At 45.9% G+C, this 27,907-nt stretch overlaps 1 protein-coding gene and 1 long non-coding RNA gene across 9 annotated transcripts in view; one reads left to right on the top strand and one right to left on the bottom strand.

Moving 5' to 3' along the window:
• LOC143434682 (uncharacterized) overlaps nucleotides 1-9,502 on the bottom strand; it is a 22,379-nt gene extending 12,877 nt beyond the window's left edge. The window contains exons 1-2 of the long non-coding RNA XR_013104384.1: nucleotides 9,224-9,502; nucleotides 1,383-1,501 (exon numbers count right to left, since the gene is read on the bottom strand). This is a non-coding gene — a long non-coding RNA (uncharacterized LOC143434682). The remainder of the gene's footprint in view (nucleotides 1-1,382; nucleotides 1,502-9,223) is intronic.
• On the top strand, nucleotides 5,197-27,907 carry LOC117702162 (tumor necrosis factor receptor superfamily member 26-like). Of its 8 annotated transcripts, XM_076914021.1 has the most exons (9): nucleotides 5,197-5,321; nucleotides 6,394-6,507; nucleotides 17,328-17,415; nucleotides 17,990-18,105; nucleotides 18,387-18,515; nucleotides 18,858-18,969; nucleotides 21,281-21,357; nucleotides 23,453-23,599; nucleotides 24,077-26,297. In XM_076914021.1, the coding sequence occupies exons 4-9, from the start codon at nucleotides 18,099-18,101 to the stop codon at nucleotides 24,175-24,177; spliced, it is 573 nt and encodes a 190-aa protein (XP_076770136.1). In that variant the 5' UTR covers nucleotides 5,197-5,321; nucleotides 6,394-6,507; nucleotides 17,328-17,415; nucleotides 17,990-18,098; the 3' UTR covers nucleotides 24,178-26,297. The 8 variants fall into 8 exon arrangements, with proteins under 8 accessions (XP_076770136.1, XP_076770129.1, XP_076770132.1 ...); XM_076914014.1 differs by lacking the exon at nucleotides 17,990-18,105 and having other exon boundaries at nucleotides 24,077-26,295; XM_034493469.2 differs by lacking the exons at nucleotides 5,197-5,321; nucleotides 6,394-6,507; nucleotides 17,990-18,105 and adding exons at nucleotides 9,598-9,789; nucleotides 26,306-27,907 and having other exon boundaries at nucleotides 24,077-24,115.

The following is a 27,907-nucleotide window of genomic DNA, read 5'->3' as shown; positions in this document are numbered from 1 at the left end:
GCAATGTGCATGTGCCTGTGTAAGGATGTCAGAGGACAGACAACCTGTGGGAATTAGTTCTCTCCCTCCGTTATATGGGTACCAGGGAATCTGAATCAGACTTGGCAGTGAATGTGGGAGGTGATGCCTGGCTTTGGTCCTCTTTTAGTTCTCCATGGGACCACGTAAGGAGGCAAACTTTTTAGTGTGAATTTTAAGTGCATGTTTCAAGGTAAGTTACAGTTTGAGTTTGTGCTTTTCTGACTATAGCTTTATTATGTCTGTGTCAATCCCACCAAGGCAAGAATACGACCACTCCCACAATTTTTGAGCCAAGTTTGAATCAAGCTTTATTAAATATTGGCCAGGATAATGAGCAAAGGTCCATTCCTGGGCTGGCAGAAAATGTTAACAAGTCACATTTTGCAGAAGTTTAAAAAAGCAAACTCAAGGGAGGCATGTGTGGACTGAAGACACCCAGAGGCTGTCCTCTGCCACATGGCTCCCTGTGATGGTTTGTATATGCTCGGCCTGGCGAGTGGCACTATTAGAAGGCGTGGCCTGTTGGAGTAGGTGTGTCACTGTGGGTGTGGGCTTTAAGACCCTCATCTTAGCTGCCTGGAAGCCAGTATTCTGCTAGCAGCTTTCAGATGTTGAACTCTCAGCTCCTCCTGTACCATGCCTGCCCAGACACTGCCATGCTTCCACCTTGATGATAATGGACTAAACCTCTGAACCTGTAAGCCAGCCGTCCTCTTATAAATGTTCTTTATAAGAGTTGCCTTGGTCATGGTGTCTGTTCACAGCAGTAAAACTCTAAGATAGCCCCCCTGTAGTGGGAGCCACTGCCACATGCAAGTATGTGATGGAGGGATAGGAGAGAATGAGAAGCACTATGAAGAGAGGTAGAGAAGAATAGCCTGGTGTGAGTAGCCTGCCCTGCCACCTGAGGCCATGGTGAAGTCCTGGCCAGTGCTGCTGAGGGCCATGTTTTAGTCTGTGACCATGTAGTAGCAGGGGTCTGTGTTGATATCTGTGGCTCGTGTTACCACCAAAGATCATGCAGATGTGCCCTAGGCTGGCACCTGGAATCATATTGATGTCCAAGGCCTGGGCAGAGCTTTGCCTGGCCTTCACTGGCTGCAACACTCAAGAGAGTAGGCCCTGCACCTTGCCTTGGCAGCACAGTTGAGCTGGCACTGGTGGTGGGGGCATGGGAAAGCTGCCCTTGCCACCCATATGCTGTGTGAAATAGTGGGTGAGGGAGAGCTGTCCTACCCCCATTACCCTTTTCCATTTATGGCAGTCAGGAGAGCTGTCTCTGGGGTCATGAGAGCAGGAGGGCTACTCCTGCCCCTCACTGGCTACAGCACTTGGGAGAGCAGGCTCTCCCTGCATCTTACCTGGGCAGCACAGTAGAGCTGGTCCTGGTGAAGTAGGAGCTGGGAGAGCTAGCCCTGTCCCTTGCCAGCTGTGGCATTGGGTGACCTGACTAGGCCAGCCCAGTCAACAAGTTCTTCATCTCAGGAGTGAGGATTAAAAAGAAAAAAGACAATTAGACAACATTGTAGCAGGACCCCAGCCAGTTCTGAGGCTAAGGCCAGTCTATTTTTTCCCAGTCTACTTTTATACCACTTTAATTACATGCAAGTATTAAGGTCAATTCTAGGTTGATGAACTAGCAATACAATAGATGCAAATAGTCAAAGAACAAGCAAAGCAATAAACAAAGTCCCCGTGATCACTCCCATGATCACAATTTCTAAGGGCTTATCAGAGTGACCAAAATATCTGAGCCTACTTCCCTGTCCTAGGCCAAAGTCATTTTCATGCCTGAAGCCTACTTCTTTGTTCTAGCCTAAGATTTAGATTCCTGCCTGAAATTACTTCTTTGTTTTAACCTAAGATTAGATTCCTGCCTGAAATGACTTCTTTATCACGGCCCAGTGTCAGATTCCTGCCTGAAGCTCATTTCCTTGTCCTTGGCCAATGTCAGATTCCTGCCAAGAAGCCCCAAAAGCTCTCCACAGTGACCTAGTTAGGGCAGTGCTGGAGAGCTTGGCTTGGTAGTATGGGTGTGGGAGAGCTGGTGGCTTACCAACTTGGTTAACCAACTTGGCAACCATCCAGACCCAGATCCAAGTCCCTGAGTTGACCCACCCCCACATCTACCCCCATCTATTAACTGTTAGACTGTGTGAAGTGGCGGTCTTGCAGATTCAAAGCTGCAGGATACTCATACTCATGACACAAGGCAACAGGCTATCAGAGAGGAGTCCCAGTGAGGATCCAGTATTGATTGATGTAGCAGAGGCCTTGAACCAGACCAACCAGTCATTGCAATGAACATTTGTGAGTGAAGATGGTTTTTGGCAAAAGGGTATACTCATTACAGCTTCCACAATGAGATGGACTTTTTTTTGGGGGGGGGGTGAAGGTTACAGGGAGGAGGGCAGATATGAAGGGGAAATGAGTAGGATTGGGGTACATGATGTGAACCTCACAAAGAATCAATAAAGTAAGAAGAAAGTAAGAAAGGAAGGAAGGAAGGAAGGAAGGAAGGAAGGAAGAAGAAAGAAAGAAAGAAAGAAAGAAAGAAAGAAAGAAAGAAAGAAAGAAAGGAAGGAAGGAAGGAAGAAAAGCAAAGGCAAACCCATAAGGTCACATTATTTCCCATCAGGTCCAATCAGGGGTAAGTATACATCAGATGTACTTCCTGCCTGTGTACCTCTTTTGTCTACATCCGATCAGGGACAAGCATACATCCTGACATATTTCCCTGCCTGCATACCTCCCACCTACATGTGTGATCAAGTACATCTGGTGCAGTTAAGTCAAACTTGTTTAGGGGTGCAAAAACATATGACTTGTTATCTTTGTTAGCATTGTGTCTAAACTTCACCCCACAGTTACCTGGCAATGGCCAGTTATGCCTGACTCACTATAAAAGAGGCTGCGTGCCCCCTCTGCTCTCTCTTGCTCTTGCCTTCTTGCTCCTGCTCTGCCTTCTCACCCTTTCTCTGCTCTCTCCCCATTTCCCTCCCTCCACACCCCTGGTATCCACCTGCTCATGGCCAGCCTCCACTTCTCCCTCTCCCTCTCCCTCTCCCTCTCCCTCTCCCTCTCCCTCTCCCTCTCCCTCTCCCTCTCCCTCTCCCTCTCCCTCTCCCTCTCCCTCTCCCTCTCCCTCTCCCTCTCCCTCTCCCTCTCCCTCTCCCTCTCCCTCTCCCTCTCCCTCTCCCTCTCCCTCAGTCCACATCCTCCTTCCCCCCCTCTATCTCTCTGTCTTTCTCTGTCTATACTATCCTCTCAACTCCCATCCCCACGCCCAGAATGAACTCTTCTATATTATATCATCCTGTGGCTGGTCCCTCAGGGGGAAGGGATGCCTCAGTATGCAGAGGTACCCGCTTTCCCCACACCTGACTACACATCCACCAAAATATATTCTCTCCTTCTTATCTTTTTATAAACACGACATTTGGTGCTGAGACTCCAATTTAGAAACTCCGCAGGTTTGCATCCCCCCTGCTACCACATAGAGAGCCAATGCTCACTAGCCCAAACTTCAAAGAACTGGTAAGTCCCACTCCCCCTACTGGTCAGAATAACTGTGGTCCCAGGGGAAAGTTCTTGAGCTTGGAGCTACACCTGTGCTGCCCTTGAGGATGGAGACATTCAGTCTTTTCACTGACGCTCGTTCTAGGACTTTTTTCCTTGGGTGGGATTTTCCTCTCTCCTCTGAGATGGTTCCTTTCTCACTGTTGAGAAATCCCAGGCCTGGGTGAACTGCTCTCTGTCGTTCAGGGCACCAGCCCACAGCTTAACCCTCAGACCACTATGTGATGACCTAGTGGTCTGGCCTGGTTAGAAGTCTCTCTGGTTATTAATAATATCCTCAGATATTATTAATTATTAGGGGTAATTAATAACCCTATTCTCACCCATGGGTTGGTCTTCACTGTCTTGTCCCTACTTACTGGGATGTCCTGGTCTATCTCTACATGGCCACTTAACCAGCACTTTAAAACAACTCTCTCACTAGCAATCTGTACCATAAGCTTCCCCCTCCCCCTTCCCCTCCCCCTCCTCCCCCCCCATTCGTTCCCCCCCTCGCTAGCTCCCCAGTCCTCTGCCAGCCAGGAGCAGCACTCATTCTCTTGACATTTGCTCTGCTTCCAGTTTGCCGTGAAAAGCAGGTATGACTCTGCCTCTTTCATCCTGCCAGGGACTCTGTTTGCTGAGACATTGCTTTCCCACGTGCCACTTATCTGCCCCTGTCCCTGCTCTCTCTTTCCACCGCCTCTGCTTGGCTGCTCGAGCTCTGCCGCAAGAAAAACAGCTTTTACCCTGTCCCTTTGTGCTTCCTGCACTCTGTCTGGGACTCTGTTCGCTCAGATGCTGTTTTTCCCTGCATGTACAATCCCCTCTACTTGTGCTTTCTTGCGTGCACACATCCACATATGCGAGCAAGCTCTCTCTCCCTCTCTGCCTGGGACTCATGGAGTTAGTGCTAGCCTTGCCATCCACCACAGGAATAGCGTACTTGATACTAGGATATAGGACACTACTTCAGGCACAACACTTCAGGCATGCCGCAACACTTCAGGCATGCCACAACACTTCAGGCATGCCACAACACTATCCCGACCCCTGCCGCTGTTCAGAGGTGCCTTGGCCCTGTGCTACCTGGGACATGCACACTGTTATTGTGACTCCTTGCAATCTGTGCCCTTCAGGCTGCACGCATCACCGCCCTGGCCCGGGCAAGCACCTGGTGCCTCAACTGCACACCGGCATGTGTCTGTCTCTCACTCCACTGACGGGCTCAGGTTGGAAATGGAAGGGATCAACGCTCCCACACCCCAGGCCCGTTCCCTCTTTCCCATGGCCTGCCTGCCCAGTTCGTGTCACAGGCCTGAACCTGCCTAGACACACTCACTTTCTGTCACCAGGGTCTCATGCCACTACTGCCAGCTCTCTTATTCCCTTACATTCTGGTCCTCCACACCAACTCTAAGCCAAGTGATTCTCTACTAATGCAAAATGTGTTTTCCCCTATGCTCTCAAACAAGTAATTTAACAAACACAAGTTGTCTAAGTCAAGTATGACCAATAGATATAGCTCTCAATCTTATCAGAAGTCTGCTAGCTATTAATATACTTAAGTTTATGACAGACAGAATCTCCTAAAGCCTAACATCTTATCCCCCCCAAGGTCTCGGACGCTATAGACACAGCGACAAGAGACTGCCTGGATTGTGGTATGATAACCACTGAGAAACACTGTGGACAAGATTGCATACCCCAAAAGTCAAATGACTCATATTGCCTAAGTCAAGGTGAGTTATTTCTCATTTCACGCATTATCTGTTCCATAGAGAAAAGGCTCTTTGTCTTCTGGGCTTGAAAGCCAGACTGACTCTGCCCAAGATGCTATGGAGACCACAGCAAACTGTTCAGGTAGTGGATTATAAATGAACTCTGTCATTTTTAATTAATACATGACTCCTAGATTATAATTTCTTCTTCCCCAGATTTCTGACTACATTGGCAGCTAAGATAACTGTAGCTTGATAACTAGAAAGCAGACCTAGCTCCTGACCTTAAGGTCAACCACCACTGTATTTATTCATTAACAAATTTGTTAACCAGCTGAGACTGCCAGATTTCTTACAGATTTCACGATAAATGATACACAAGTTCAGATATAGGGTTTCACAGATGTAATCTGTTACTTCCTTACCTAAACTCAGTTTCCACTGACTAAATGCTTCATGTTTCCTCTTCTTGCTATGCCACTGTACTAACATTAAACATTCCACTATATGAGCCAACTGTATAATCACAAATTCAAATTTTAAGTTTTCTTTAATTGTCTTTTAAGTAAATTTGAAGTGATGTATATTTAGTCTCCTAGATAAAAGGAAAAGGCCCTTGTTCCTTCTGCTCCACAAAAGGCTCATCTTAAAGCCTGTCCATGTTGTTAACTCATGTTATCTCTTTTGAAAACTTATAAGCTACAGGAAACCCACTCAGATCTACCTCTCATGGACCAAATAGACTCCATCCAGATAAGTACATCTGCTGGCCAATAGCCTAAAGTTTCCACATACTACCTATTCCAGAGGGTGTGATTCCTCTGGGGTTTAAATGTACAAATAAGAAAAAAATTTCTTTTTCCTAAATGTACTTAATCTTATTCTCTACCTATAGTGTGTGTGTGTGTGTGTGTGTGTGTGTGTGTGTGTGTGTGTGTGTGGTGTTTCAGCATGTGTATGTGTGTGTTTCAGCATCTTGTCAAGTCCAGGTGCTTACTACAGACAGGACAGCTCCAGAGAAGCAACCTCCAGATGCTCCAGTCTCCTCTCACAGACACTTCTACTGGATTTGTTCCTTCTGATCTATCCACAGACAGTTTCACAGACCCTGGACAGCAAGGAAACAGCCAACTCTCCTAAGACTGAACCAACATCCCCATACCCATTTCCTGGGTTTCCTAGAGACATGTGACCCCAAAATCAGCAGGTAATAGCTAAAGATCACGAAGACCCTATTTTTTTCTTTTAATTAAACCAAAACAGGGGACCGTTAGCATTTTGTCTAAGCTCCACCCCACAATTACCTGGCAATGGCCAGGTATGCCTGACTCACTGTAAAAGGGGCTGCTTGCCCCCTCTGCTCTCTCTTGCTCTTGTCTTCTTGTTCCCTCTCTGTCCTCATTTTTCCATTTCTCTCCCCCTCTCTCTCTCCACATGCTCATGGCTAGCTTCTACTCTTCTCTCTCTCTCTCTCTCTCTCTCTCTCTCTCTCTCTCTCTCTCTCTCTCTTTCTCTCTCCCTCCCTCCCTCCCTCCTCCCCTTCCCCCCTCTGCCTTTCTCTGTCTCTACTACCCTCTCAACTCCCATCCCCATGCCCTGAATAAACTCTATTCTATACTATACTGTCTCGTGGCTGGTCCCTCAGGGAGAAGGGATGCTGCAGTATGGGCCTGCGGAGGTACCCCCTTCCACCACACCTGATTACACACCACCAAAACATATTCCTCCTCTCCTTATCTTTTCATAAACACAACAATCTTCTATACATATTAGCTTCCAGCATTTCCAGAGGTATCTGTCCTTAGGCAGTGTGGGACTTACAGGTTAGAGGCATTTTTGTTTCATGGATCTCTTACGCACAGTAATAAAAACTTAAAGCATAACTCTGGTTCTCACATAACCTAAATAAAAAGCAGCTTATCTGGGATGGCTGAGGACTAACCAGCTATTTGTCTTCAGACATTGTATGCCCCTACGTGGCTTCCAGGAAATTACCATAAACCTAGTTGATGTTAATTCCAGTAACTTTGGTGACTCATGATGTCCTGGCAGCCCCTCCATCCTGCATCTGTGATTGCTGGGCCAGCCTGCTCATTCACTGAGCTTCTGGTGAACCATTTTCTTTCTTTCTTTCTTTCTTTCTTTCTTTCTTTCTTTCTTTCTTTCTTTCTTTCTTTCTTTCTGGCAGGTTCTCTCTAGATAGTCCTGGCTGTCTTGGAACTCACTATGTAGACTTTGAATTCATGAATATCCTCCTCCCTCTGAGTATTAGAATTAAAGACATGGGCTACCACACCCAACTCCCTTTCTTCTCCCTCCCCCTCTTCCTACACACACACACACACACACACACACACACACACACACTGGCTCTGATGCAAGAACCATAGGTGTGACACTCTCACAGGTTATGACTGAAGATGTGGCAAGGCTGGGCCTGATGTTTGGATATTCAGAACTCTAGGGCAGCTCTAGGCCTGTGTGTGTCAGAGGGGCTTGTCTCTGAGGCCTGAAGTATTTTTTTGGTTGTTGGGGCTCTCTGACGCCTACCGTATTGATTGATTTGTTGGGGTCTTTGCTACCTACAATATTGATTAGTGAGTGTTGAATGGCAAACTCAGGTCCTCTGAGACAAGTGGTTGAGGTTGAAGTGCCTATTTAATATATCAGAGCAGACCTAGCCTCCAGGTTCTCTCAGCATCCCTCAGTCCCTACCTGTTACAGGATATGGCTGGCACATGGCACCCTCTACCCTGAGCTCTGAATCCCAGGGGGAATGGGCTGTGTAATATGTTTTATAAAGCAGTGGCTTGATGCGGTGGAAAGGGATGCCTTAGCTGACCCATGCTAAGGCACACTGCCCCCCTCCCCAAGGTATCAGCCATATGACAGGTGTAGTATAAAAGGAGGTTTATTTGAGACCTGGGAAGGGGGTCTGAGGAAGAGAGTAGAGGCAGAGAAGGACAGAAAGTGAGAGAAGGGAGAAAGAAGGGGAAAGGCCAGCTGGGAACATGTCGGGAGGAAGAAGATGGAGGAAGAGGGAGGGAGGGGGAGAGGAAGAGGAGAGGGAGAGAAAGAGAAGCCCAAACAGTCCTTTCATACAAGAGCCAGGCTAGTACTTACTGTTGCTAGGTAACTGTTGGACAGAGCCTACAGGAAATGCTGACGATTTGCCCTTCCCCCAGAATCTCTTTCTGACAGTTTGGCTACCTACCCTTTTTTTGTACCTTTTTGGCTTTTTGTCTGTAGTATCTGGTTCCCCTCTCTCCTCTTTCCCTTCCCCTCTCCCTCTTCCCACATGGCCCAGCTCAGTCTGGTCATGTCCACTCTGGACTGGCCCAGATGTCTCTGTGCTCTCCCACGTACCTACCATAAACTTTCTCCTCCACCGTACCTAGGAGTTTCTTTCCATTTCTTTTTCTCGCTCACTCCATAAGAATAGTGCATGCCCTTGACTACTGAACCATCTCTCCAGCCCTAACAGTAAGCATTTTTAACCACTGAGTTCCTCCACCGTGATTTGTTGAGATATGATCTCTCACTGGCCTGGGGCTTCCTGAGAAGGCTAGGTTGGTTTGTTGTTGTTGTTGTTGTTTTTGTTTCGTTTTTGTTTGATCAGGATTTTACATAGACCAGGCTGGTCTGGAACTCATTATATAGCTGAGGATGCCCTTGATGTTTTGATGCTCCTACTGACACTTCCTGAGTGCTAGGATTACTATTAGTGACTGGGTAGCCATGCTAGGGAACCCAGGGATTTGTGCATACCAGGCAATGTTCTAGCAACTGAGTCAAATCCCTAGCCACCAGCTCCAAGGGATGCATCATATACATAGTGTTGTGCAATCAAACCAAGTCCACCCATCCACCTTCAGAACTTTCCATCTTACTGAACTGAAATTCTAACCCCATTAGCTACTTACTTACTGTCGGTTGGTCCCTCTCCAGTCTAGCTGCTTCATCCTGCTTTCTGCCTCAGTAGGCCTGAGACTCTAGGGTCCTCAGAAATAGATGCATACGCTGTATGTCCTTTTGAGACCAGCCAGCTCCTTGTGGCCCAGGGCTCTGGAGGGGTGTCTAATGTATATGAGGCGCTCCTTCCTCTTTAAGGCTGACCTGCAGTCCTGGGTCTGGTTAGACTCACTTTTGGTCAATGTATGCGCCCATCCCTTGGGCTGCCTCAGCTTTCAGAAATCTTGACTCTGAAGTGCCTTCTTTTGCTGCCCCTTGGAGCCAGTGGAGCCCTGAAAGATTATGAAAAACTTCTCTGTAAACTTCCAAAACACTAACAGCTCAAGGGAGGAAGGAAATCAGTCTTTGTGTGGACCAGAAGCAGGGCGTGGTTTTAAATGCCTCTTCACTGGCACAAGCAGCATCTGGGCTGCAACAGGCTGGTCCTCACACTCAGCACCTCTCGGCTCTGCCTTGTCCTGCCTTTTTTATGATGGCCAAGCTGGGAATTCTGATACTGCTGGGGCTGTTTCTGAGGGTGAGTAGAGGCACAAGTGTGTGGGGACCATTGCGGAGCTGCATCAGGCCATCATGGCCAGAGCAGTACACAGGATCTTGCCCAGTGATAACACTGGGTCTCCCTTCCCAGCTCCTGGCCTGTGTGGTGGAGGTAGAGGATGGGGTGAGGGGATCTAACAGAGAAGGAGTTGGTTTTATATCTTTATCTTTTCTTGCTACAAAGCAGTGGGATTCCCCCTCCTGCTATGTAGCTTTTCTTTTTTCTTTTCCTTTCTTCTTTCTTTCTTTCTTTCATTTCTTTTTGAGACTCACTAGTAGTTCTGGCTGCCCTGTAAATACTGTGTAGACTAGCCTGACCTCAAGTTCAAAAATACCCATCTACCTCTGCCTCCTGAGTGCTGAGATGAAATACGTGAGCCAACATGCCTAGCTAGCTTTTCTACAAAAATGGTTTCATCATTTTCTGAGAGTCCTTTGTCCCTTCTTACCTTATAAACATTTGTTTTTTATTCTAACTATGTGTATGGTGTGTGTGTGTGTGTGTGTGTGTGTGTGAGAGAGAGAGAGAGAGAGAGAGAGAGAGAGAGAGAGAGAGAGAGAGAGAGTCTGTATTCCTATACAGAGTGCCTGTGGAAGCTACAGGGCATCAGATTCCCCTGGAGCTAGAGTTACTGATTATTGTAAGCCACCATGCTGTCCTTTGCCAGAACAAGTGCTCTTAACTGCTGAGTCATCCCTCTAGCCCCTAGTTTTTATTTTTAGTAATTTTTTTTACTATTTTACTTATTTATTGTGTGGGGGCTCACTTATGGTGGTCCAAGGACAATGGTCAAGAGTTGGTTCTCTCCTTCAACTACGTGGCTCCCAGGAATCAATGTTAGGTTGTCAGGCTTGGTTTCCCTCTAAACCATCATGCCAATCCGTTCCTCCTTCTTTTTTTGAGATAAACATTATATAACCAAGGCTGGGCTCCAAGCACGGTCTTCCTGCCTTAGCTTTGTGACTACTGGAATCCCAAGCCTGAGCCACCAAGCCTTGACTACCCATTGGCATTTTTCAAGTATGAATGTTTCCCCCTAAATTGTGCTGTCAGCCTGGTGTGGGATGCATAGACCTGTAATCCCAGTGCTCAGGAGGATCCGTAGTTTAAAGCCATACTCAGCTACAAAGGGATTCCAGACTATAGAATACCGTCTCAAAACTGCTGTTGTTTTGTATTGCTACCGTAGCTGGTTTGTGATAGAAACTGACAGAAACAAGCTGACTCTCGTTTAACCTCACACCAAACAAGAGTGAAAGTGGTCAGCCCTCAACAATGACACCTTCCTCCCTACTGTCTGTTGAGATGGGGGCTGGAGAGGTGGCTCTGCGGTTAAGAGCACTGATTGCTCTTTCAGAGGTCCTGAGTTCAATTCCCAGGAACAATATGGTGGCTCACAACCATTTGTAATGGGATCCTATGCCTTCTTCTGGTGTGTCTGAAGACAGCTACAGTGTACTCATATAAATAAAATAAAATAGAGAGATTCTCTCTCCTAGAAAATAGTGCCTTCCAAGCGGCTGGCCTTCAGTCAGTGGACTTCAGCTACCTCTGGGTTTTGTGAACCTCCAAGGTGTCAAGTGTCCACAGGCTAAGAAATGTGCTCAGCTCTCTACCTAAAGGACTTGCATGCATGGACATGTGATTCTGGGTACTTTCTCGGTGTTCCTGGCCTCTGGGAAAAGAGCACAGATTCAATCCAGTTATAATTAAAATGTTTATTGATTAATGTTAGCAAGGCAACAATCTCTGAGCCAAACTTGAAATTGCCATGAAAACTGGGTGGTGAAGAAAGGATATTTTTTTTTATTTCTTTTAATTTTATGTTCATTTTTAAAAATTTTTGCCTACATATATGTCTGTGTGAGGGTATTAACAGCCCCTGGAACTGGAGTTCCAGACAGGTGTGAGCTGCCATGTGGGCACTGGGAACTGAACCTGGGTCCTCTGGAAGAGCAGCCAGTGGTCTTAACTGCTGATCCAGCCACAGAAGGAAGGGTTTTTAAAGGCAAAAACAGCAAGAAGACCTTGAGTGTCTGCACGTGGATTCCAAGAGCTGTTTTGCTCTGCTAAGATTAGGTAGTCCAGGTGTCCTGAACGTCTGCATGAGCAAGCTACAGAGGTCATAGAGGAGTTAGTAGGAGCATACCAAGTAGACCGTCACTGTACATGTCTGGGTGAGTGGTCACTGAGTCATGTTTGTCGGAATGTGATTGAAGAAAAGAGTTGTGTGAGGATTCTGAGTACTTGTGAGAAAACTCCAAAAGACAAGACAAGAGTCTTGTGACCCCAGTTTCTTCAAAAACAGGAAATTGGTTTTGAAATGTTTTCATGGCCCACCCAGGTGTAGCAGATAGGAGTGAGGTCACTTCAGATTATTCATCACAATGACTATTGTTACTTATTTATATGCCTCTATGAATAAATAAGTGTTTGCCACATGCTTTTTGCCCTTGTGATTATACACTTTATTCATGTGACTCTTCTTAACCCTCAGAGTATAAATTATCTGATGCTCTGAATAAAGTTGGCTGTTGCATGAGACTTTAGTCGGCCTCATGTATCAGTTCCACTCCCGCAGGTCCCACTGACTCTAGAGCACAGGGTCACCAGGAACTTATCTTCCAGGGACTGGATTCAGAGACAAAGAGCTAGCTGGTACGAAGATGGACGCCTACTATAAAACAGAGGGTTGAGGTTTCTTTTCTTTTTTTTTTTTTTTTTCTCTTTTTCTCTATCACATGTGAATTTGAAAAACAATATCACTTCCTCTCCTGTGGCTTCCATTTCATCAGAACTGAAGTTTTGGTGAGTCACTGTGGCTAACTGTAGTGTTTATGAAGCACAGGGAAAAGATATTGTTCTTTTTCAAGTTTTGATTGAGAACTGGTCAGGCTGCTCAGTGAGCCACCTCTGTCGGATTTACAAGAACGTGCCGGCATGTTCAGCTTCTACCTGGTTTCTGAGGATCTAAACTCAGGTCCAGATGCTTGTGAGACACATGTTTTACCAACTGAGCCATCTCCTAGTTTATTATTAATTAATTTACTTACTTACTTACTTATTTGGTGCTTTAGACTGGATGTAATGACACAGACTGTAACCTCAGCATTTGGGGCAGTAGAGGCTGGAAGGTCACTATTTCAAGGTCATCCTCAACCACACAGTGAGAGCCTAGCCTAGGCTACATGAGAACATGTCTAACAATAGTGACGTCAAATTTAGAAAGGAGATCCAGGAGACGGTTCAGTGGATAAGTCTTCTGCTATGCAGGCTTTAGGACTGAAGTTCCAATCTCTATAACCTATATAAAAGCATTTGGGTGTGGTAGCCCATCTGTAACCCCACCCCTCAGGAAGCCCAAAGTGGCAGGGCTTCCTTCAGGTAAGCCCTAGATTCAGTGAGAGTCCAAGCCACAGCCTTGTCCATGGTAGGCAGGCAGTCTTATGCTCAGCTACATGACCAGCCCCCCACCCCTTTTTTTCAATTTTAGAAGACATCAGTGCTCTTTTAAAAACAAAATTAAAGCCTGGGGTGGATGTACACACCTGTAGTCAAGCTGTTTAGAAGACCAAGGTAAAAGGTCCAGGAGTTTCAGACTAGCCTGGTGTTGTGGTTTGAATAAGACTGGCCCCCATAGGCTCATATATTTGAATGCTTGATCCTTGGGATGTGGTGTTACTTGAGAGGGATTAGGAGGTGTGGCCTTGTTGGAGAAAGTATGTCACTGAGGGGAGGGCTTTGAAGTTTCCAAAGCTCAAGCCAGGCCCAGTAGCTCTCTCTTCCTGCTGCATGCATCAGGATGTAGAACTCCCAAAGCTACTTCTCCAGCACTATGTCTGCCATGCTTCCTGCCATGTCAATGCACTATGGGACTATAAACCAGCCCCAGTCAAATACTGTCTTTTATAAAGAGTTGGTCATAGTGTCTCTTCACAGCAATAGAAGACACCCTAACTAAGACATCTGTGCAACTTACCAAGAACCCACCTCCAAACAAAACCAACTAGTTGGGTGTGGTGGCACATGCCTTTAATCCCAGCATTTGGGAGACAGTGGGAGTTGGATCTTTGTGAGTTCAAGGCCAGCCTGGTTTACAGATCAAGTTCTAGGACAGCTAGGGCTACACAGAGAAATCCTGTCTCAAAACCCGTGCACTCCACCCCCACACACACACACACACAAAACTAAATATGGGCCCAGTCTTGTAATTCTAGCTACTCAGGACAAGGCAGGAAGATTGCAAGTTCAAGCCTTCTCTGATCTATAGAATGAGTTCAAGGCCTGCCTGGATATTTAGTGAGACTCTGCCTCAAAATAAGAAATACAAAAAAAAAAAAAAAAAAAAAAAAAAAAAAAAAAAGGCCAGGCATGAAGTGCAGTAGCAGAATGGTTGCCCGGGGGAGGTAGGAGTGGGGGTGAGGGGGTTGGGGAGCAAGCCAGAGACTCTGACCAACCAAACAACCCCAACTGACAAACTTGCTAGTATTTAGCCACCACTCATGCAGGGTTGGATTCTCTCTCCCTCCCTCCCCACCTCCTTCCCTCTCCATGTGTAGATGAATGCACATGTATACATGCAGGGCCAGAAAAGGCTGATGCCTTCCTAGATTATTCTCAAGGTAAAGTCTTTCTTTAAAAAAAAAAAAAAAAAAAAAAAAAAAAAAAAAAAAAAAAACATTTTTTTTTAAAAGCTGGCTGTGGTGGTTTCCCAGCACTTGGGAGACAAAGGCGGGAGGATCTCTGAGTTTGAGGCCAGCCTGGCTGCAGAGCAAATTCCAGGACAGCCAGGGATACACAGGGAAACCCTACCTCAAAAAACAAACAAACAAACAAAATTTAAAGGCATGGAGACCTCCATGGATAGGACTTCCATGGGACACACATATTCAATCAAAATGCTCATATACATAAAAATAGCTAAATTTTAAGATTAAAAAATTTGTTTAGGTGTCTGTGTCAAGTAAGTTTATGTGTACTGTGTGCATTCCTGGTGCCCACAGAGGTCAGAAGAGGGTGTTGGGTCCCCTGGAACTGGAGTATGGATAGATGTCCTAGTAACCATGTGGTTACTAGGAATGGAACCCAGGTCCTCTAGAAGCATAGCCAGTACTCTTAACCGTTGTGCCATCACCACAGCCCTGGAGACAGGATCTCTCAGTGAACCTAGAGCTAATCCATTCAGCTCTGCTGGCTTCCAATGACCTTCAGGTCTGTCTCCATCCTTGGGGCTGGAGTTAGAGATGTTCACCGTGTCCAGGTTATGTGAATGGTACTGTTACAAATTCAGGTCCTCATGCCCCAGAGGTGGGTTCTTGCAAGTGTCTGCCCACCTTCGAACACTGCTCAGTCGATTATTTTATGTTTGTTTAAAGGCATCTTATGTAATCTATGTTGGTTAATATTCAACCCATGCTCCACAGTCTGAAATTCACGCTTCTAGCAGTTTCTCCAACACATGTGATTTATCTGTAAGGGTATTAGGACATTCTAGTACTTGGAACAAGAAACAGTTTCTCACCTCTATGCTTGGAGCCATTTTAAACAGCAAGATAACCCATGCAATACACCACAAAAGATTGAGAAACAAGGGTGACTGATATCTGATAAAATAAACACACTCCTGCAGTGAGAGGTGAAGCTAGAACAGAAAGTATGTCCTTTGTTACCTTCAGCTGAGAGGATGTGTCAGATGACTCAAAAAATCTTAACAGCCCAGTGTGGTCACATTTTAATCTTCATACTCAAGAGTCAGGAACAGGCGGAGCTCTGTGAGTTGGAGCCAGCTTGGATACATAGCAGGTTCCAGGCTATCCAGGCTAAATAATGAGGTGCTGTCTAATGTATGTATGTGTACACGTGTGCATGCATGTGTGTGTGTGTGTGAGTGTAATTAACTAATCTAATTTACTGAGTTCTCTGAAAGAACAGCAAGTGCCCTTTACTACTGAGTCATTTCTCCAACCCTAGGGAGCTCAATTTTTTTGACCCTTTGTGCATATTAGGGAATAGCTAAAAAATACCACTGATTTTGGTATAGGAATAAATGTTAGGGAATAGTTGTATTGATAAATATGCAATTTGTGAATAATAAGGATCAAATATACTGGTTAAGTAAGCAAACATGAAACTGTGTTCAAAGGAGGAGGGTTGGAGAGACAACCTCCAGCATCCTTTAAAAGCCAGATATATGGCGGCATGTGTCTATAACTCCAGCACAGGGGGAGGCAGGGGAGTGGATTCTAGGAACTCACTGGTAGCCATTCTAATCAAAACTGAACTCTGAGTTCATTGATCATGGGGCCAGAGGGATGGCCCAGTGGGTAAACGTACATTCAAGCCTACTGGCTTTAGTTCAATCTCAGAACCGTGTGTAGGTAGGAGAGAATGGACTCCATGACATTGTCCTCTCATTTCCAAATGCATACCATGGCACAGGCACGTGATACAATAATAAATAAAAGAAGGCCAAGACTTGATGGTACACACCTTTTATTCTAACACTGAGGAAGCACAGGCAGGCAGATCTCCGAGTCTGAGACCAGCTTAAGCGACATATTAATTTCCAGTACAGCTAGGGCTACATCTCAAATAAACAAACCAGTAAGGTTATAAAAAAAAAAACCTGAGGCCACATAATAAGCACACTTTGTATGTATACAAATGTACATACATGTACAATATGTGGGGACAGATACAGAAAACTTTACAAACATACTTTCTTTTTTGCTTGTTTTATTTTTTGAGACAGGGTTTCTTTGTGTAGTCCTGGCTATAACATAGTTTCTTTTCTGTTTTAGAGATTTATTTGTTTTATGTATATGAGTACACTGTAGCTGTCTTCACACACACCCGAAGAGGGCATTGGATCCCATTACAGATGGTTGTGAACCACCAGGTGGTTGCTGAGAATTGAACTCAAGACCTCTGGAAGAGCAGCCAGTGCTCTTAACTGCTGTGCCATCTCTCCAGCTATAATGTAGGTTCTTAAAATGTAGGTTACAACTGGAGAGATAACTCAGTGGGTAGAACCATGGCTGCTCTTGCAAAGGACCTAGATTGGGTTCCTAACACCCACATGGTGGCTCGCAACCATCTGTAACTCCATTCCTAGAGGATCTACACCCTCTTCTCTCCAAGGACACCAGGCATGTACATGCTGTACATATATGCATATAGAAAAACAGTCATGCATATAAATGGATCAGGGAAAAAATTTAAAGTGTAGGTGAGGCTGCTGAAATAAACACAAACTAGAACATAAGTAGTTCATTGATATCAAAGGTTCACAGTAGTACAGGCCACACACCGATGGCAAAGACACAAGACTGCCCAAATTTGGAAACTGGGGAACCTATCTGCATGTTGGCCTGGGAGACATGAAGAAAACTGTAGTTTATGCTCTGCAGGAAGGCTCTATGTGGGAAGCAGGGTTAGGCTGGGGGCCATTCACCTCCTCTGCTCCAAGAGTCACATAGGGCTGGTTTTTGATGCAGTTTTCCCCTTTCTTATTCTAGGTGACGGTCTGCAGTGTAAGCAGTACAACCCAGTGTGAGATGGATGAGTTCAAACATGAGAACCTCTGCTGCCAATACTGTCCTGCTGGTGAGTCCTAGGATGCTTTGCAGAGGTCTGGCCTTCTCACTGGGAAAGGGTGCTACAGGCCTTTAGCTAGGGCTGAACCAGAGACTGCACTGAGAGAGGTGGATCTGACCGAAGAAGGGAAATGGGCGTCACCTTGGCAACCAACTGCTTCTTGTCCTCCTATCCACCCTTCCTCTACCCAAGCACTGCCCCTGGCTTTGGAGGGCAGAAACCAGAGAGGTGGGTGTGGTATGTTCTGCAGAAGCATCAAGAAGCTACTGAAGAAAGGGCATATGAGTGTCTGCACCTGGACCCTGCCCCCATCCTACACAACTGTCAACACATATCTGTAAGCACACCTACCTGCAAACACACTTACACGTGCACTTATATGCAGATGAGTCAGTGGACACCTGCTTGGGTCTGTGCACACACCTGCACACACTTATGGGGCACATAGCCATGTGTGGGCACACCCCTACAAGCACATTGCAGAACCGAGATGGGACTGATTTGATTGAACAATGCAGAAGCCAGCACATGTGCAGAGCTCATATTGTTAGGAATGTGTGTCTCTCCTGTGCTTCTGCCATAGGCTGAGAAGATGGCCACCACGTAACTAATGTGCTGGAGACCTTGACCAAGGACTTCATCTTTAGAATTTGGAGTTCTGCGAAACCATCCTGGGCAGTCGGGAACCTGGCATGGGAGGTAGAAATGGACATATAAGCTGATTGCAGGCCCACTCTCTGGGACAGTGGTACAGAGAGGAAGAACCTTACACAGATACTCTGGAGAACATCAGTCTTAGCCAAGAGGTGACGCAAGGCCTCCACATATTAAATGTGAAAACTATGGCTGTGTATCCAACTAGAAAGTTCCAAGGAGGCTAGGAGCTCAGGAGTGGGTAGTGTGAGAGGCCTGGCCACCAAGGGCATCAGGGAATAGCACTTTTGCCAGGCCCCTAAACACTTCTTTTTCCTCTCATATAGGCTTTAAACTCATTAATCCATGCCAGAAGAACCATGGTACGAGTGAATGTGCTCCCTGTGAGTCTAACTACTTCACAGCCCACAAAAACAGTGAATCTGGGTGCTTTCCCTGCTCCATGTGCCGGGACGGTAAGTGTGCAACTGTGGCCATGGCGGCAGCCTCCCCACTGATGGTTAAAGCATGCACACTGACAGAGGGAGAGGGGTCCACAGGTAGCTTCACACTCTTGATCTGACACAAAGGCCTTGATGGGCTTTTTCTCACCTCTACCCCACCTCTCCTCCTATGGTGAAGCACTTAAAAGAAAAAGTTGAGGGCTGGATACTCCTTAGGTGGGCCCTGCTTCTCTCCTGGGAGGCTGTTTGGGCTATGTGTCTAGGGTGAAGAGCCTATGAAGGTGACTTTACTGTGTCATAGAGTGGTGTACGTTAGGACAAACTCCCACCCTGATGACTGACTTGTTTTCACAGACCAAGAGGAAGTGACCAAATGCTCCAGTACGACTGATCGTGAGTGCCAGTGTAAGCAGGGCACCTACTGTAACTCCGAAAACTGTTTGGAGATGTGCCATGCATGCAGCAGGTGCCAGCTGGGGGAGGGGTAATAAGTGGAGATCCCTGCTCCTGCTGGCTAGCCTCTGAGTCCCTGTCTGTAGAGCTCCTTAGGGGAGCACCTGCCACACAGATGAAATCAAAGGATGTTTCCTCCTGGAAGCTGCCTGGAGTCAGTGCTCATTTGTTTGCTAACTCATTTACTCACTCAACAAACAGTTTGAGCCACTTCCCCAACAGTGAGAGACATAAAACATAATGCTATGTGTGTATCTCCACCACCATTAGTGGTGGACTGGGGATGACGATAAATTGATAGTGTTTTCATGTATAGCATGTACAAAGCCCTGGGTTCCATCCTCAGAACTGTACTTACCAGCTGTGGTGATCCTGGTCCTGGAGAAGTAGAGGGAGGAGGATCGGTAGTTCGAGGCTAACTACATAGCAAGTTTGAGGTCAGCTTGGGGTAGAGACACTGTCTCAAAAACAATACTGGTGAGTGAGTTCATGACCATGGGGGCTACAACACACTCTATTGAAGGAATCACTCTGGCAAGATTACCTTTGAGTAGAGACTCAGTGAATCAGGGAGAGATGAAAACATAAAAAGTTCTAGGGGGAAAGAACTCTAGGTAGGTAAGGTGACAAAGTGACTCTCTGTGGGGAAGGAGAGCTAGGGAGATGGCCCAGGGATAAGCATGTACTGCTTTGCTAAGGACCTGAGCTGAGTTTGCTGCAACTGACAATTGCCTATAGCTCCAGCTCCAGAAACTCGAATGCCCTCTTCTGGCCTCTGTGGGCACCTGCACTCATGTGCACACACACACACACACACACACACACACACATCTAAACATAAAATAAATCTTTAAAAGAGGAATTCTGTGGGGCCAGGGATGTAGCTCAGTTGGTTGAGTGCTTTTGTGGACCTTGACTTAATCCCTTAGCACCACATAGACCATGTATGGTGGTGTGCCTTCATCCCATTATTCCTGGAGGCAGGATGAACTTCTGTTCAAGGCTATCTTTGGTTACATAATGAGTTTGAGACCAGCCTGAGCTACATAATATTCTACCTTAAAAAAAAAAAAAAAGATAAAAAAAAAATCTGACGACCACTTAACAAAACTACAAGCAGGGAATGAAAACAGGAAGTTATTATTGTATGGTTCTGGAACCCAAAGTCCAACATCAAAGGTACCCACTGGTCCTCACTCCTTCTGCAGGCTTGGGGAAGTGGTTCCCAACCTTTTTAATGCTGCTGCAGTCCTTTTTAACACAGTGTGGTGACCCCCAACCATAAACTAACTCTCTCTCTCTCTCTCTCTCTCTCTCTCTCTCTCTCTTTCTCTCTGTTTTTCAAGATAGGGTTTCTCCATGTAGCCTTGGGTCTCTGGAAAATTGCTTTGTAGACCAGACTGGCCTCGAACTCACAGAGATCTGCCTGCCTCTGCTTTCTGAGTTAATGGGATTAAAGGGGTGCCCTACCACTGCCCAGCTCAAAAAATTAGTTTTGTTGCTACTTCACAACTGTAATTTTGCTACTGTTATGAATCATAATGTAAAAAATCAAAAAATAATAAATACTTTTTTTTTATGTGCATAGGTGTTTCCCTGCATGTCTGATGCCCATGAAGGCCCAAAGAGGATGTTGGATCCCCTGGAACTATAGTTGTAGCTGCTTGTGGGCCACCATGTAGATGCTGGAAATAGAGTCTGTGTTCTCTAGAAGAGCGGCAAATGCTCTTAACCACTAAACTATCTCTCCACACTCATATGCCCTTTTTTAATTTAAGGCAGGGTCTTACTGTGCATCACTGGTAGGCCTGGAAGTCACAGTGTAGACCAGACTGGTTTGAACTCACAACATTCTGCCTATATTTGCTTCCCAAGTGCTTTGATTAAAGGCATTCACCACCACATCAGGCAATAATTTACACCAGTGAGGCAGGTTATTCACTTATAAACATAATTCAGAAATCACTGAACTGTGAGATCAGGAACCTGATGTGAATAAAGACTGCCTTCAACTCCAATTTCATGAAAGCTCTTGCTTGTCTGCACCTGCTTGCCTCTTCCTCATTCACACCATCTTTGTCTCTAGGCAGACTTTCCTCTATGTGGTCTTCATAGCCAGGTGCTCCATCCAGGAGGAGAGAGGGTCCATCCCCTAAATATCACAAATGCCCTAAACTCTAATCTCTTCAGAGTGCTTTTGCCAGAATGGCTAGGTATAGCACCATGCTGGGGTGGAGCTGATTCTTCCTAACCCTTTGAGTAGTGAAGAGTGAGTTCTGGGCTGCCTGGGTGGGAAGAGGTAACACACCCTATTTTCCTTCCAGCTGTCCTGGTGGCAGAGTTATCAGGAAATGCAATGCCACAATGGATACTGTGTGCGACACGTTTGACTCAAAACAAGGTAAGGGCCTGTCTCCTAAATTCACATTTAAAATGTCCGCTGCGGTACTGGCTAGTTTTTATGTCAAGTTAACACAGGCTAGAGCTATTTAAGAAAAGAGAACCTCAGTCAAGAAAATGGCATCAGTCAGATTGACTGCCAGGCATTCCTATGGGACATTTTCTTAATTAGTGATTGATGTAGGAGGGTGTGGCTCATTGTGGGTGGTTCCACCCCTGGGCTGGTGGTCCTGGATTCTATAAAAAAGCAGGCTGAGTAAGTCAGTAAGTAGCACCCGTTTAGGGCCTCTGCATCAGCTCCTGCCTCCAGGTTCCTGCCCTGACTTCCCTGATGATAATCTCAAGCTGTAAATTGAAATAAACTTTTTCCTCCCCAAATTGCTTTTGGCCATGGTGTTTTATCCCAACAATAGACATCTTAACTAAAACAGCTGAGAAGGTAACATTGGCATCTTTAGTCACTATTAAACTCTACCACGATAGGAAAAATACCCAGGGACTATGAACAAATGACTGTTTGCCCACATGCTAATAAAACTTTACAAAAGCAAGCAGTGGAGTAGATTTTGCTTTGAGGCTGAAGGTCAAGAGTCTTGTCTTTGGGCTGGAACAATGGTTTAACTGTTAATGCCTAGGTTCGCAACTCAACTTAGTCAGCAAACAGAGCCCCAGAGTCTGGTTGGAGCTTCTCCTCCTCAGACCCCAGTCTCAAACCAAGGTGTTTGTGAGTCTGGGCCTTCTGTTTGTGTATCTGTCACCAGTTCTGTTTTCAGGGAGTGTCCTGATGTCTGAGGGCTCAAAATCTCTTTATCCTCCATCTACAGTGTAGTGTGAACACCCCTGAGAGCTGGGACATGTTGATTTACCTTTCAAAATCAGCTTTTCCACTTCCACAGAAGCCTTTTGTGTATATATGCATATATGTAGTATATGTATTTGTGTATGTCTGAGTGTGTGTGCACATGTATGCAACACATGTGCGTTGGGACCAGAGAGCAACAGTCATAAGAGTGCTTGCTGCCCAAGCCTGAGGACCTGAGTTCAAATCCCAGAACTTTGTGTGGTGTGTGCCCTTCCCTGGGGCTCACTGGCTGCCAGCCTGGCTGCAGGTTCAGGAAGATATCACATCACTAGGGAATAAGGCAGAGAGTGATAGGGAAGGACCCTCAACATCCTCCTCTGACCTCTTTACACATATGTGTGTGTGAGAGCACAATGCACATATGCACAAAAAGTATGTAATAGCAAATAACTAAAAACAGAATTTAATAAAAAATAAAGTAAAAATAAATACCAAATTGTGAAAGCACAGGTCTGTAACTCCATTGCATAGGCTATTGAGACAGGAGGACCTGTGAATTGAAGGCCAGTCTAGGCTGTATATCTAGTACTAGGCCAGTCAGGGCTACATAGCAAGATCCTGTATTTAAAAAACAAAAATAATAAGTAAGTAGGAGCTGGAGAGATGACTCATTGTTTAAGAGAATTTGTTGCTGTTGCAGAGGACGTGTAGCACCCACGTGGCAGCTCACAACCAAAAGTAACGCCTACGTAACTCCTGTTCTAATGGATCTGGAGCCCTCTTCTGGCCTCCACAGGGACTGCATGCACACAGGGGACAGACATACCTGTAGACGAAACATCTATACACATAAAAGAAATGTTTAACACTAAAAATAAAGTAAATAATAAGTAACAGTTTTAAAAGGATACTAAATACCAAAAATTAAACACACAAAATATAGTAAGGTCTTATTTGAGACCAAGAAAGCCTTAGGTAGAGTGCTGTGGAAGAGCTTCACTGACTCTCAACCATTCATGCAGCAGCTGACAGAGCCTGGGCTCCACAGATCCCTCTAGCCTCCCCCACGTATCTGCATCCTGGGCTCCCCCTGGGCTGTGATTTCACAAGGAGCTAGGCCAGGACTCCTGAATGGTCTCAGCATTCTGTGGGCAGCAGAGCCACCTGCTGCTGTTCTGGTGAGACACACCCTTTGCTCCTTCCAAGGACCTTAGCAGGACCCCATGAGTTCTGAGACTAGACATGAAGCAGGAACATTTTTTTAATTAATTTTTAATTGGGTATTTTATTGAAGCAGAAAATTCTGTGGTCTGTTACTTTACTGAAGACTGCTCTGCCTCAGCCTGGAAGCTGAATATTGTGGTTATAGCTGCTGTCATCATCATTATTGCTGCTGTCATCACCGTCATTCGCAAAATCATTTGCTATTGTCGTAAAAGAGGTGAGTGAATGCCTGGCAGTGGTGACAACTGCCTTTAATCCCAGCACTAGGAGACAGAGACAGGTGGATCTCTGTGTTCGAGGCCAGCCTGGTCTATAAACTGAGTTCCAGGACACCCAAGGCTACACAGAGAGACCCCGTCTCAAGAAACAAAAACAAAAAACCAAACAGAAGTGAGTGAAGGCTAAAGCAGTCTGTATTCATGTATGCATGTGCAACCCTGTTCATGTAAATGTGTGCTTTCATGCATGCATGTGCGTGCGTGCATGCATATGTGTGTGTGTGTGTGCGCGCGCGTGTATGCCACATATATGCAAGTGCCCAGAAATCAGATACCCTGGAGCTAGAACTACATATAAGTGGCGAGTTGCCTGACATGGTTCTCTTCAAGAGCAGTGTTCACTCTTAACTGCTGAGCCATCTCTCCAGTCTTAGAAGAGGCAGCATGTTTGACAAGGCTCTGGCTTTCTCTTGTAGACAGAAGAGCCCTAAATAGTGTCAACGGCACCGTCTCAGGTAAGCGGATCATGACTGCAGTGAACACCTTTCAGGGTGCCCCAGCTTGCAGCAGGGGATAGAGGGATAGGTTAAAGGGGCTCCAGAATCCCACCCCTGCCAGAGGTTCAGGTATATGTTGCCAGGTTCTGGAAACACAAGTAAGAGTTTGCTATGCATTCAAGACATTTCCTCTCCCTGGAGGAAGCCACTGCACCAGTGAGTTTAAATCCACTGTGTGTATTCTTTTCCTGGTTTCAGGAGAAAAGATTTAACATTGTAAATAATGTGCTGGGAATTCTTTTGTGGGGGGTGTCAGATTCTCATATAGCCCAGACTAGCCTCAGACTTGCTATAAAGCTAATAATCTTAAATGTTTTAAAAAAAGATTTTTTTCAGAAAGTATATGCATGAGGTTCTCCTCCCCCATTTGTATGCTGTGCACTGTGTATATGCAGCGCCTGGATCCCTTGGAACTGGAGTTACTGAGCCACCCCGTGGATGCTGGGAACTGAGCCCAGGATCCCTGGATAAGCAGCCAATGCTCTGAGCCTAAGAGCTCCCAGTTCTCCTTCCTTTACCCTAAGTACTACTACACCTAGTTTCCCAGTCAATGTGGGTGCTATGTCTGTAGTCTTTCCTAGAAATTCACAATGGTGGCTCCTGACCCCCCCATCGCTGAGAGCTCAGGTCTTGTTAGGGTGGCAATGCAATTCCAGGCCTCCCCACCTGCATCATGCAGTTTAATTTGTGCCATGGTGTTTGTGTCCTCTTCATGAGAGTCTGCTCTCTGCTCTGGGAAGAGACTGACATTCCAGTGGTTTAGACAGAGTAGAAATTGCAGCACAGAAAATTAAAGGGAGGTGTATTATCTTTATAAAGAGTGTCTTGAGATGTCGTAAGAGATCACTGCAAAGTCGGGATCAGCTCATCAGGGATGTACCGTCTCGTCATTCTAATGGCTTAGTCTCCCAGTAGATGAGGGTCCCTCCTGCCTTTTCACCTACTGGAAACTTTCAGTCTTTGGCTTGAGGTGACTTAAACTAGTGTGCCACCATCTTCAGTTGGCCCTCTTCCTGCCTGAGTATGTCTTCACCTATAAAAATCTATCCAACTAAGATCGGAGTTGTAGGCAACAGGTCAGGACATGGGTTTATCTTTTGGAAGCCATAGATCTTCCCAGGGTGGGTTTGTCCTAGGATCTATCTGGTCAGGCCCTGATGTCACATGGTGTAGACCTCTCCCAGTCTGGCCCTCCAAATGCCTGGCATCTCATCTTCTTAATGTGCCTTGGGTGGAGCTAACTACCTTGCCAGGCACTGCCCTGAATGCTGGAGGCCTCATTAGGGTAAGAAAAGGCAAGGTCAATCTCCATAAACTATTCACCCAGAGCTTCTGGCCTTCCTAGAAGAGACCAGAAGTTCCTCCCAGAAGGAAGACTGAAGCCATGTCAGGTTTGGCTGCTTTCCACCATGACAGTCTTGATCAGCCCTGTCCCAACCTGGGTCTCCTGACCACTTGGGATTACTTGAGGACACAAATAGCCTCTCCTACCTTGAGAAGCAGAATCTCAGAAATGCTGCAGCTTTCCTCCAGAACATTAGAGATGTAAATAGACTCTGTAAGACCCTGACCCTCAGTCAGTGGTACTTGCTTTGAGACGCCCCGAGTGAGACACCAAGATGCAGATCAATGCAAAAGCAAGAGGTTTACTTTCTGGCACATTGGGGTAGACTTTCAATTAGTCCCTCAAGGCAAGTGACTAGAAGGCAACCCCCAAATGGCTATTACAAACAGTTTTTTTACTTTTCAGGGGCCCAGGTTACACCAGCAAGGTTACAGTTCAACCTTATTGGCTAAGCATATTGACCTTTAAATCTATTGGCTAGCAAGTATGGGTAGATCATGACAAGCATTTGAACCCTACCTGGGACTTTCCAGAGGGTCTGGTGACTGTTAGTCAGTACATTCTGAGAATTTTTTACTCAAGAAATTCGTGAGTAAAATTGGGCGTGAAGGCAATGGCCATGTTCCTGTGGGTGGAGAATGGAACTTGGTTGAGCCTTGACCGGAGGCAGGAAGCTGGAACTTGGCCAAGTCTTGACCCGAGGTGGGTGGGTGTAAGGCTGGCAAAAATTCCTAGGGTCTTCAACTCGGGGGTGGGGGGGGGCGCATGCGCGCTCATACACTCATGCATGTTTTTTTTTCCAGCCTCTACTCCGCTGTGAAACTCTGGAAAGTAACCAGATGGCATTCCTGAAGCTCCCTGGATTTAAGGAAGTTGGGATTCCTGAGCTTGGAAATTGCGGAAACAATGAACAATGGCAAGCTCAACGCTATTATTTCTAAACTTGAGACTGACCTTGCAGGAATGTGTACACAAACTGTGGCAATTTAGCTGCTAAAAATTGTGTTTGCTTTGCCCTCAAGCTAGAGTCAAGTGTCCTTTGGTACAAAACTGAAACAATCCAAATAGCCCAGCTGAATTTGGAGCCGACACTGCATACCCTGTGGACCCTAGATATGTGATGTGCCTTTCTCTCCTGTGAAACTCAGCAGTCCTGCTGCAGCCAGAGGGCTTTCCTCCTCGAAGCTTGCCATGGCTGGCCTCAGAGATACGAGGTTTTGTGCTGTGAACTTGTAAGCTAGAACCAGTTTGGGCTCATGGTGCTCAGAATGTCTTCCTAGAAACCAAGGATGGGAAGACGCAAAATAGTTGTCCTTTGAGCGCACATCAGGGTGTGGCCCAGACAAAGTGGTTTGTTATACCTGTAAGTTCATAACAAAGTTCCCTGACTGGCCTGCCTGAGCCACTGTGAACTTTGCCACACCCAACACTGGGAATAGTGTCTGTTTGTAGGTTCTCCTTCACCCAGGCATCTAAGAACTAGCCTTAGTCTTTATTCCTGTCAAACTACAGTGAGCAGGTGTAGGTATGAATGACAATTTCTCAGAAGCTGTCTAAATAGGTTAATTGATTTATTATTATTATTATTATTATTATTATTGTTGTTGTTGTTATTATTTTGTTTTGGAGTTTTTTGAGATAAGGTTTCTCTGTGTAGCTTTGGCTGTCCTGGAACTCCCTTTGTAGACCAGGCTGTTCTGGAACTCACAGAGATCCACCTGCCTCTGCCTCCCAAGTGCAGAGATTAAAGGCATGCGCCATCGCTGCCCAGCTTAACATTTTAATGATGTAGGGAGGCATAACTTAGGCTAGACTTAGACTATAACTTAGGTTAGTTCCAACCTAGAACAGTGCAATGTCTTGCCTCCCTCTGGGTCAGAACTAACATCCTGTAGAGGACACACGGTCCTTGTGCTCACAAAGAAGCACATCAGAAACCAGGAATGTTAAACACACAGAGTTGTCTCCTCAACAAGGAAGTTGTAGACCTGTTTTTTACCCAGAAGTCTGGGGATGGATGTAGTTAACATCCTGCTGATCTGTACTATCTGTAGATCCAGGCCACACTTGAATCCCTGAGACTTTGTTTATTCCAGACTCTTCCTCCATAGGCCTTTTTCTTGAGCATTGTTGCTCAATAAATCCTGTCCTTATAGTATATGTCACTTGCGTCCTCCCCTAGCCTTGAGCAGGCCAGAAAGACGTTGTTTCCACAATAGACATAGTGTGATAGGACCTAGGTGGAGTCATTCTCCTTGGCTTCAGGTACAACTTCCTACAAGCACTTAGACTGCCTGCTGAGCTTGATTTGTGACATAATCCAGCTGAGACAAAGGAAGGATTTGGAGGGGCTTTTCCTAGATATACAAGAGCTGAATATTAAACTTTGAGCCTTGATCAGAAAA

This window comes from Arvicanthis niloticus, chromosome 1 (assembly GCF_011762505.2).
Source record: "Arvicanthis niloticus isolate mArvNil1 chromosome 1, mArvNil1.pat.X, whole genome shotgun sequence".
Classification (NCBI taxonomy): domain Eukaryota; kingdom Metazoa; phylum Chordata; class Mammalia; order Rodentia; family Muridae; genus Arvicanthis; species Arvicanthis niloticus.
This window is presented reverse-complemented; position numbering and strand designations above follow the sequence as displayed.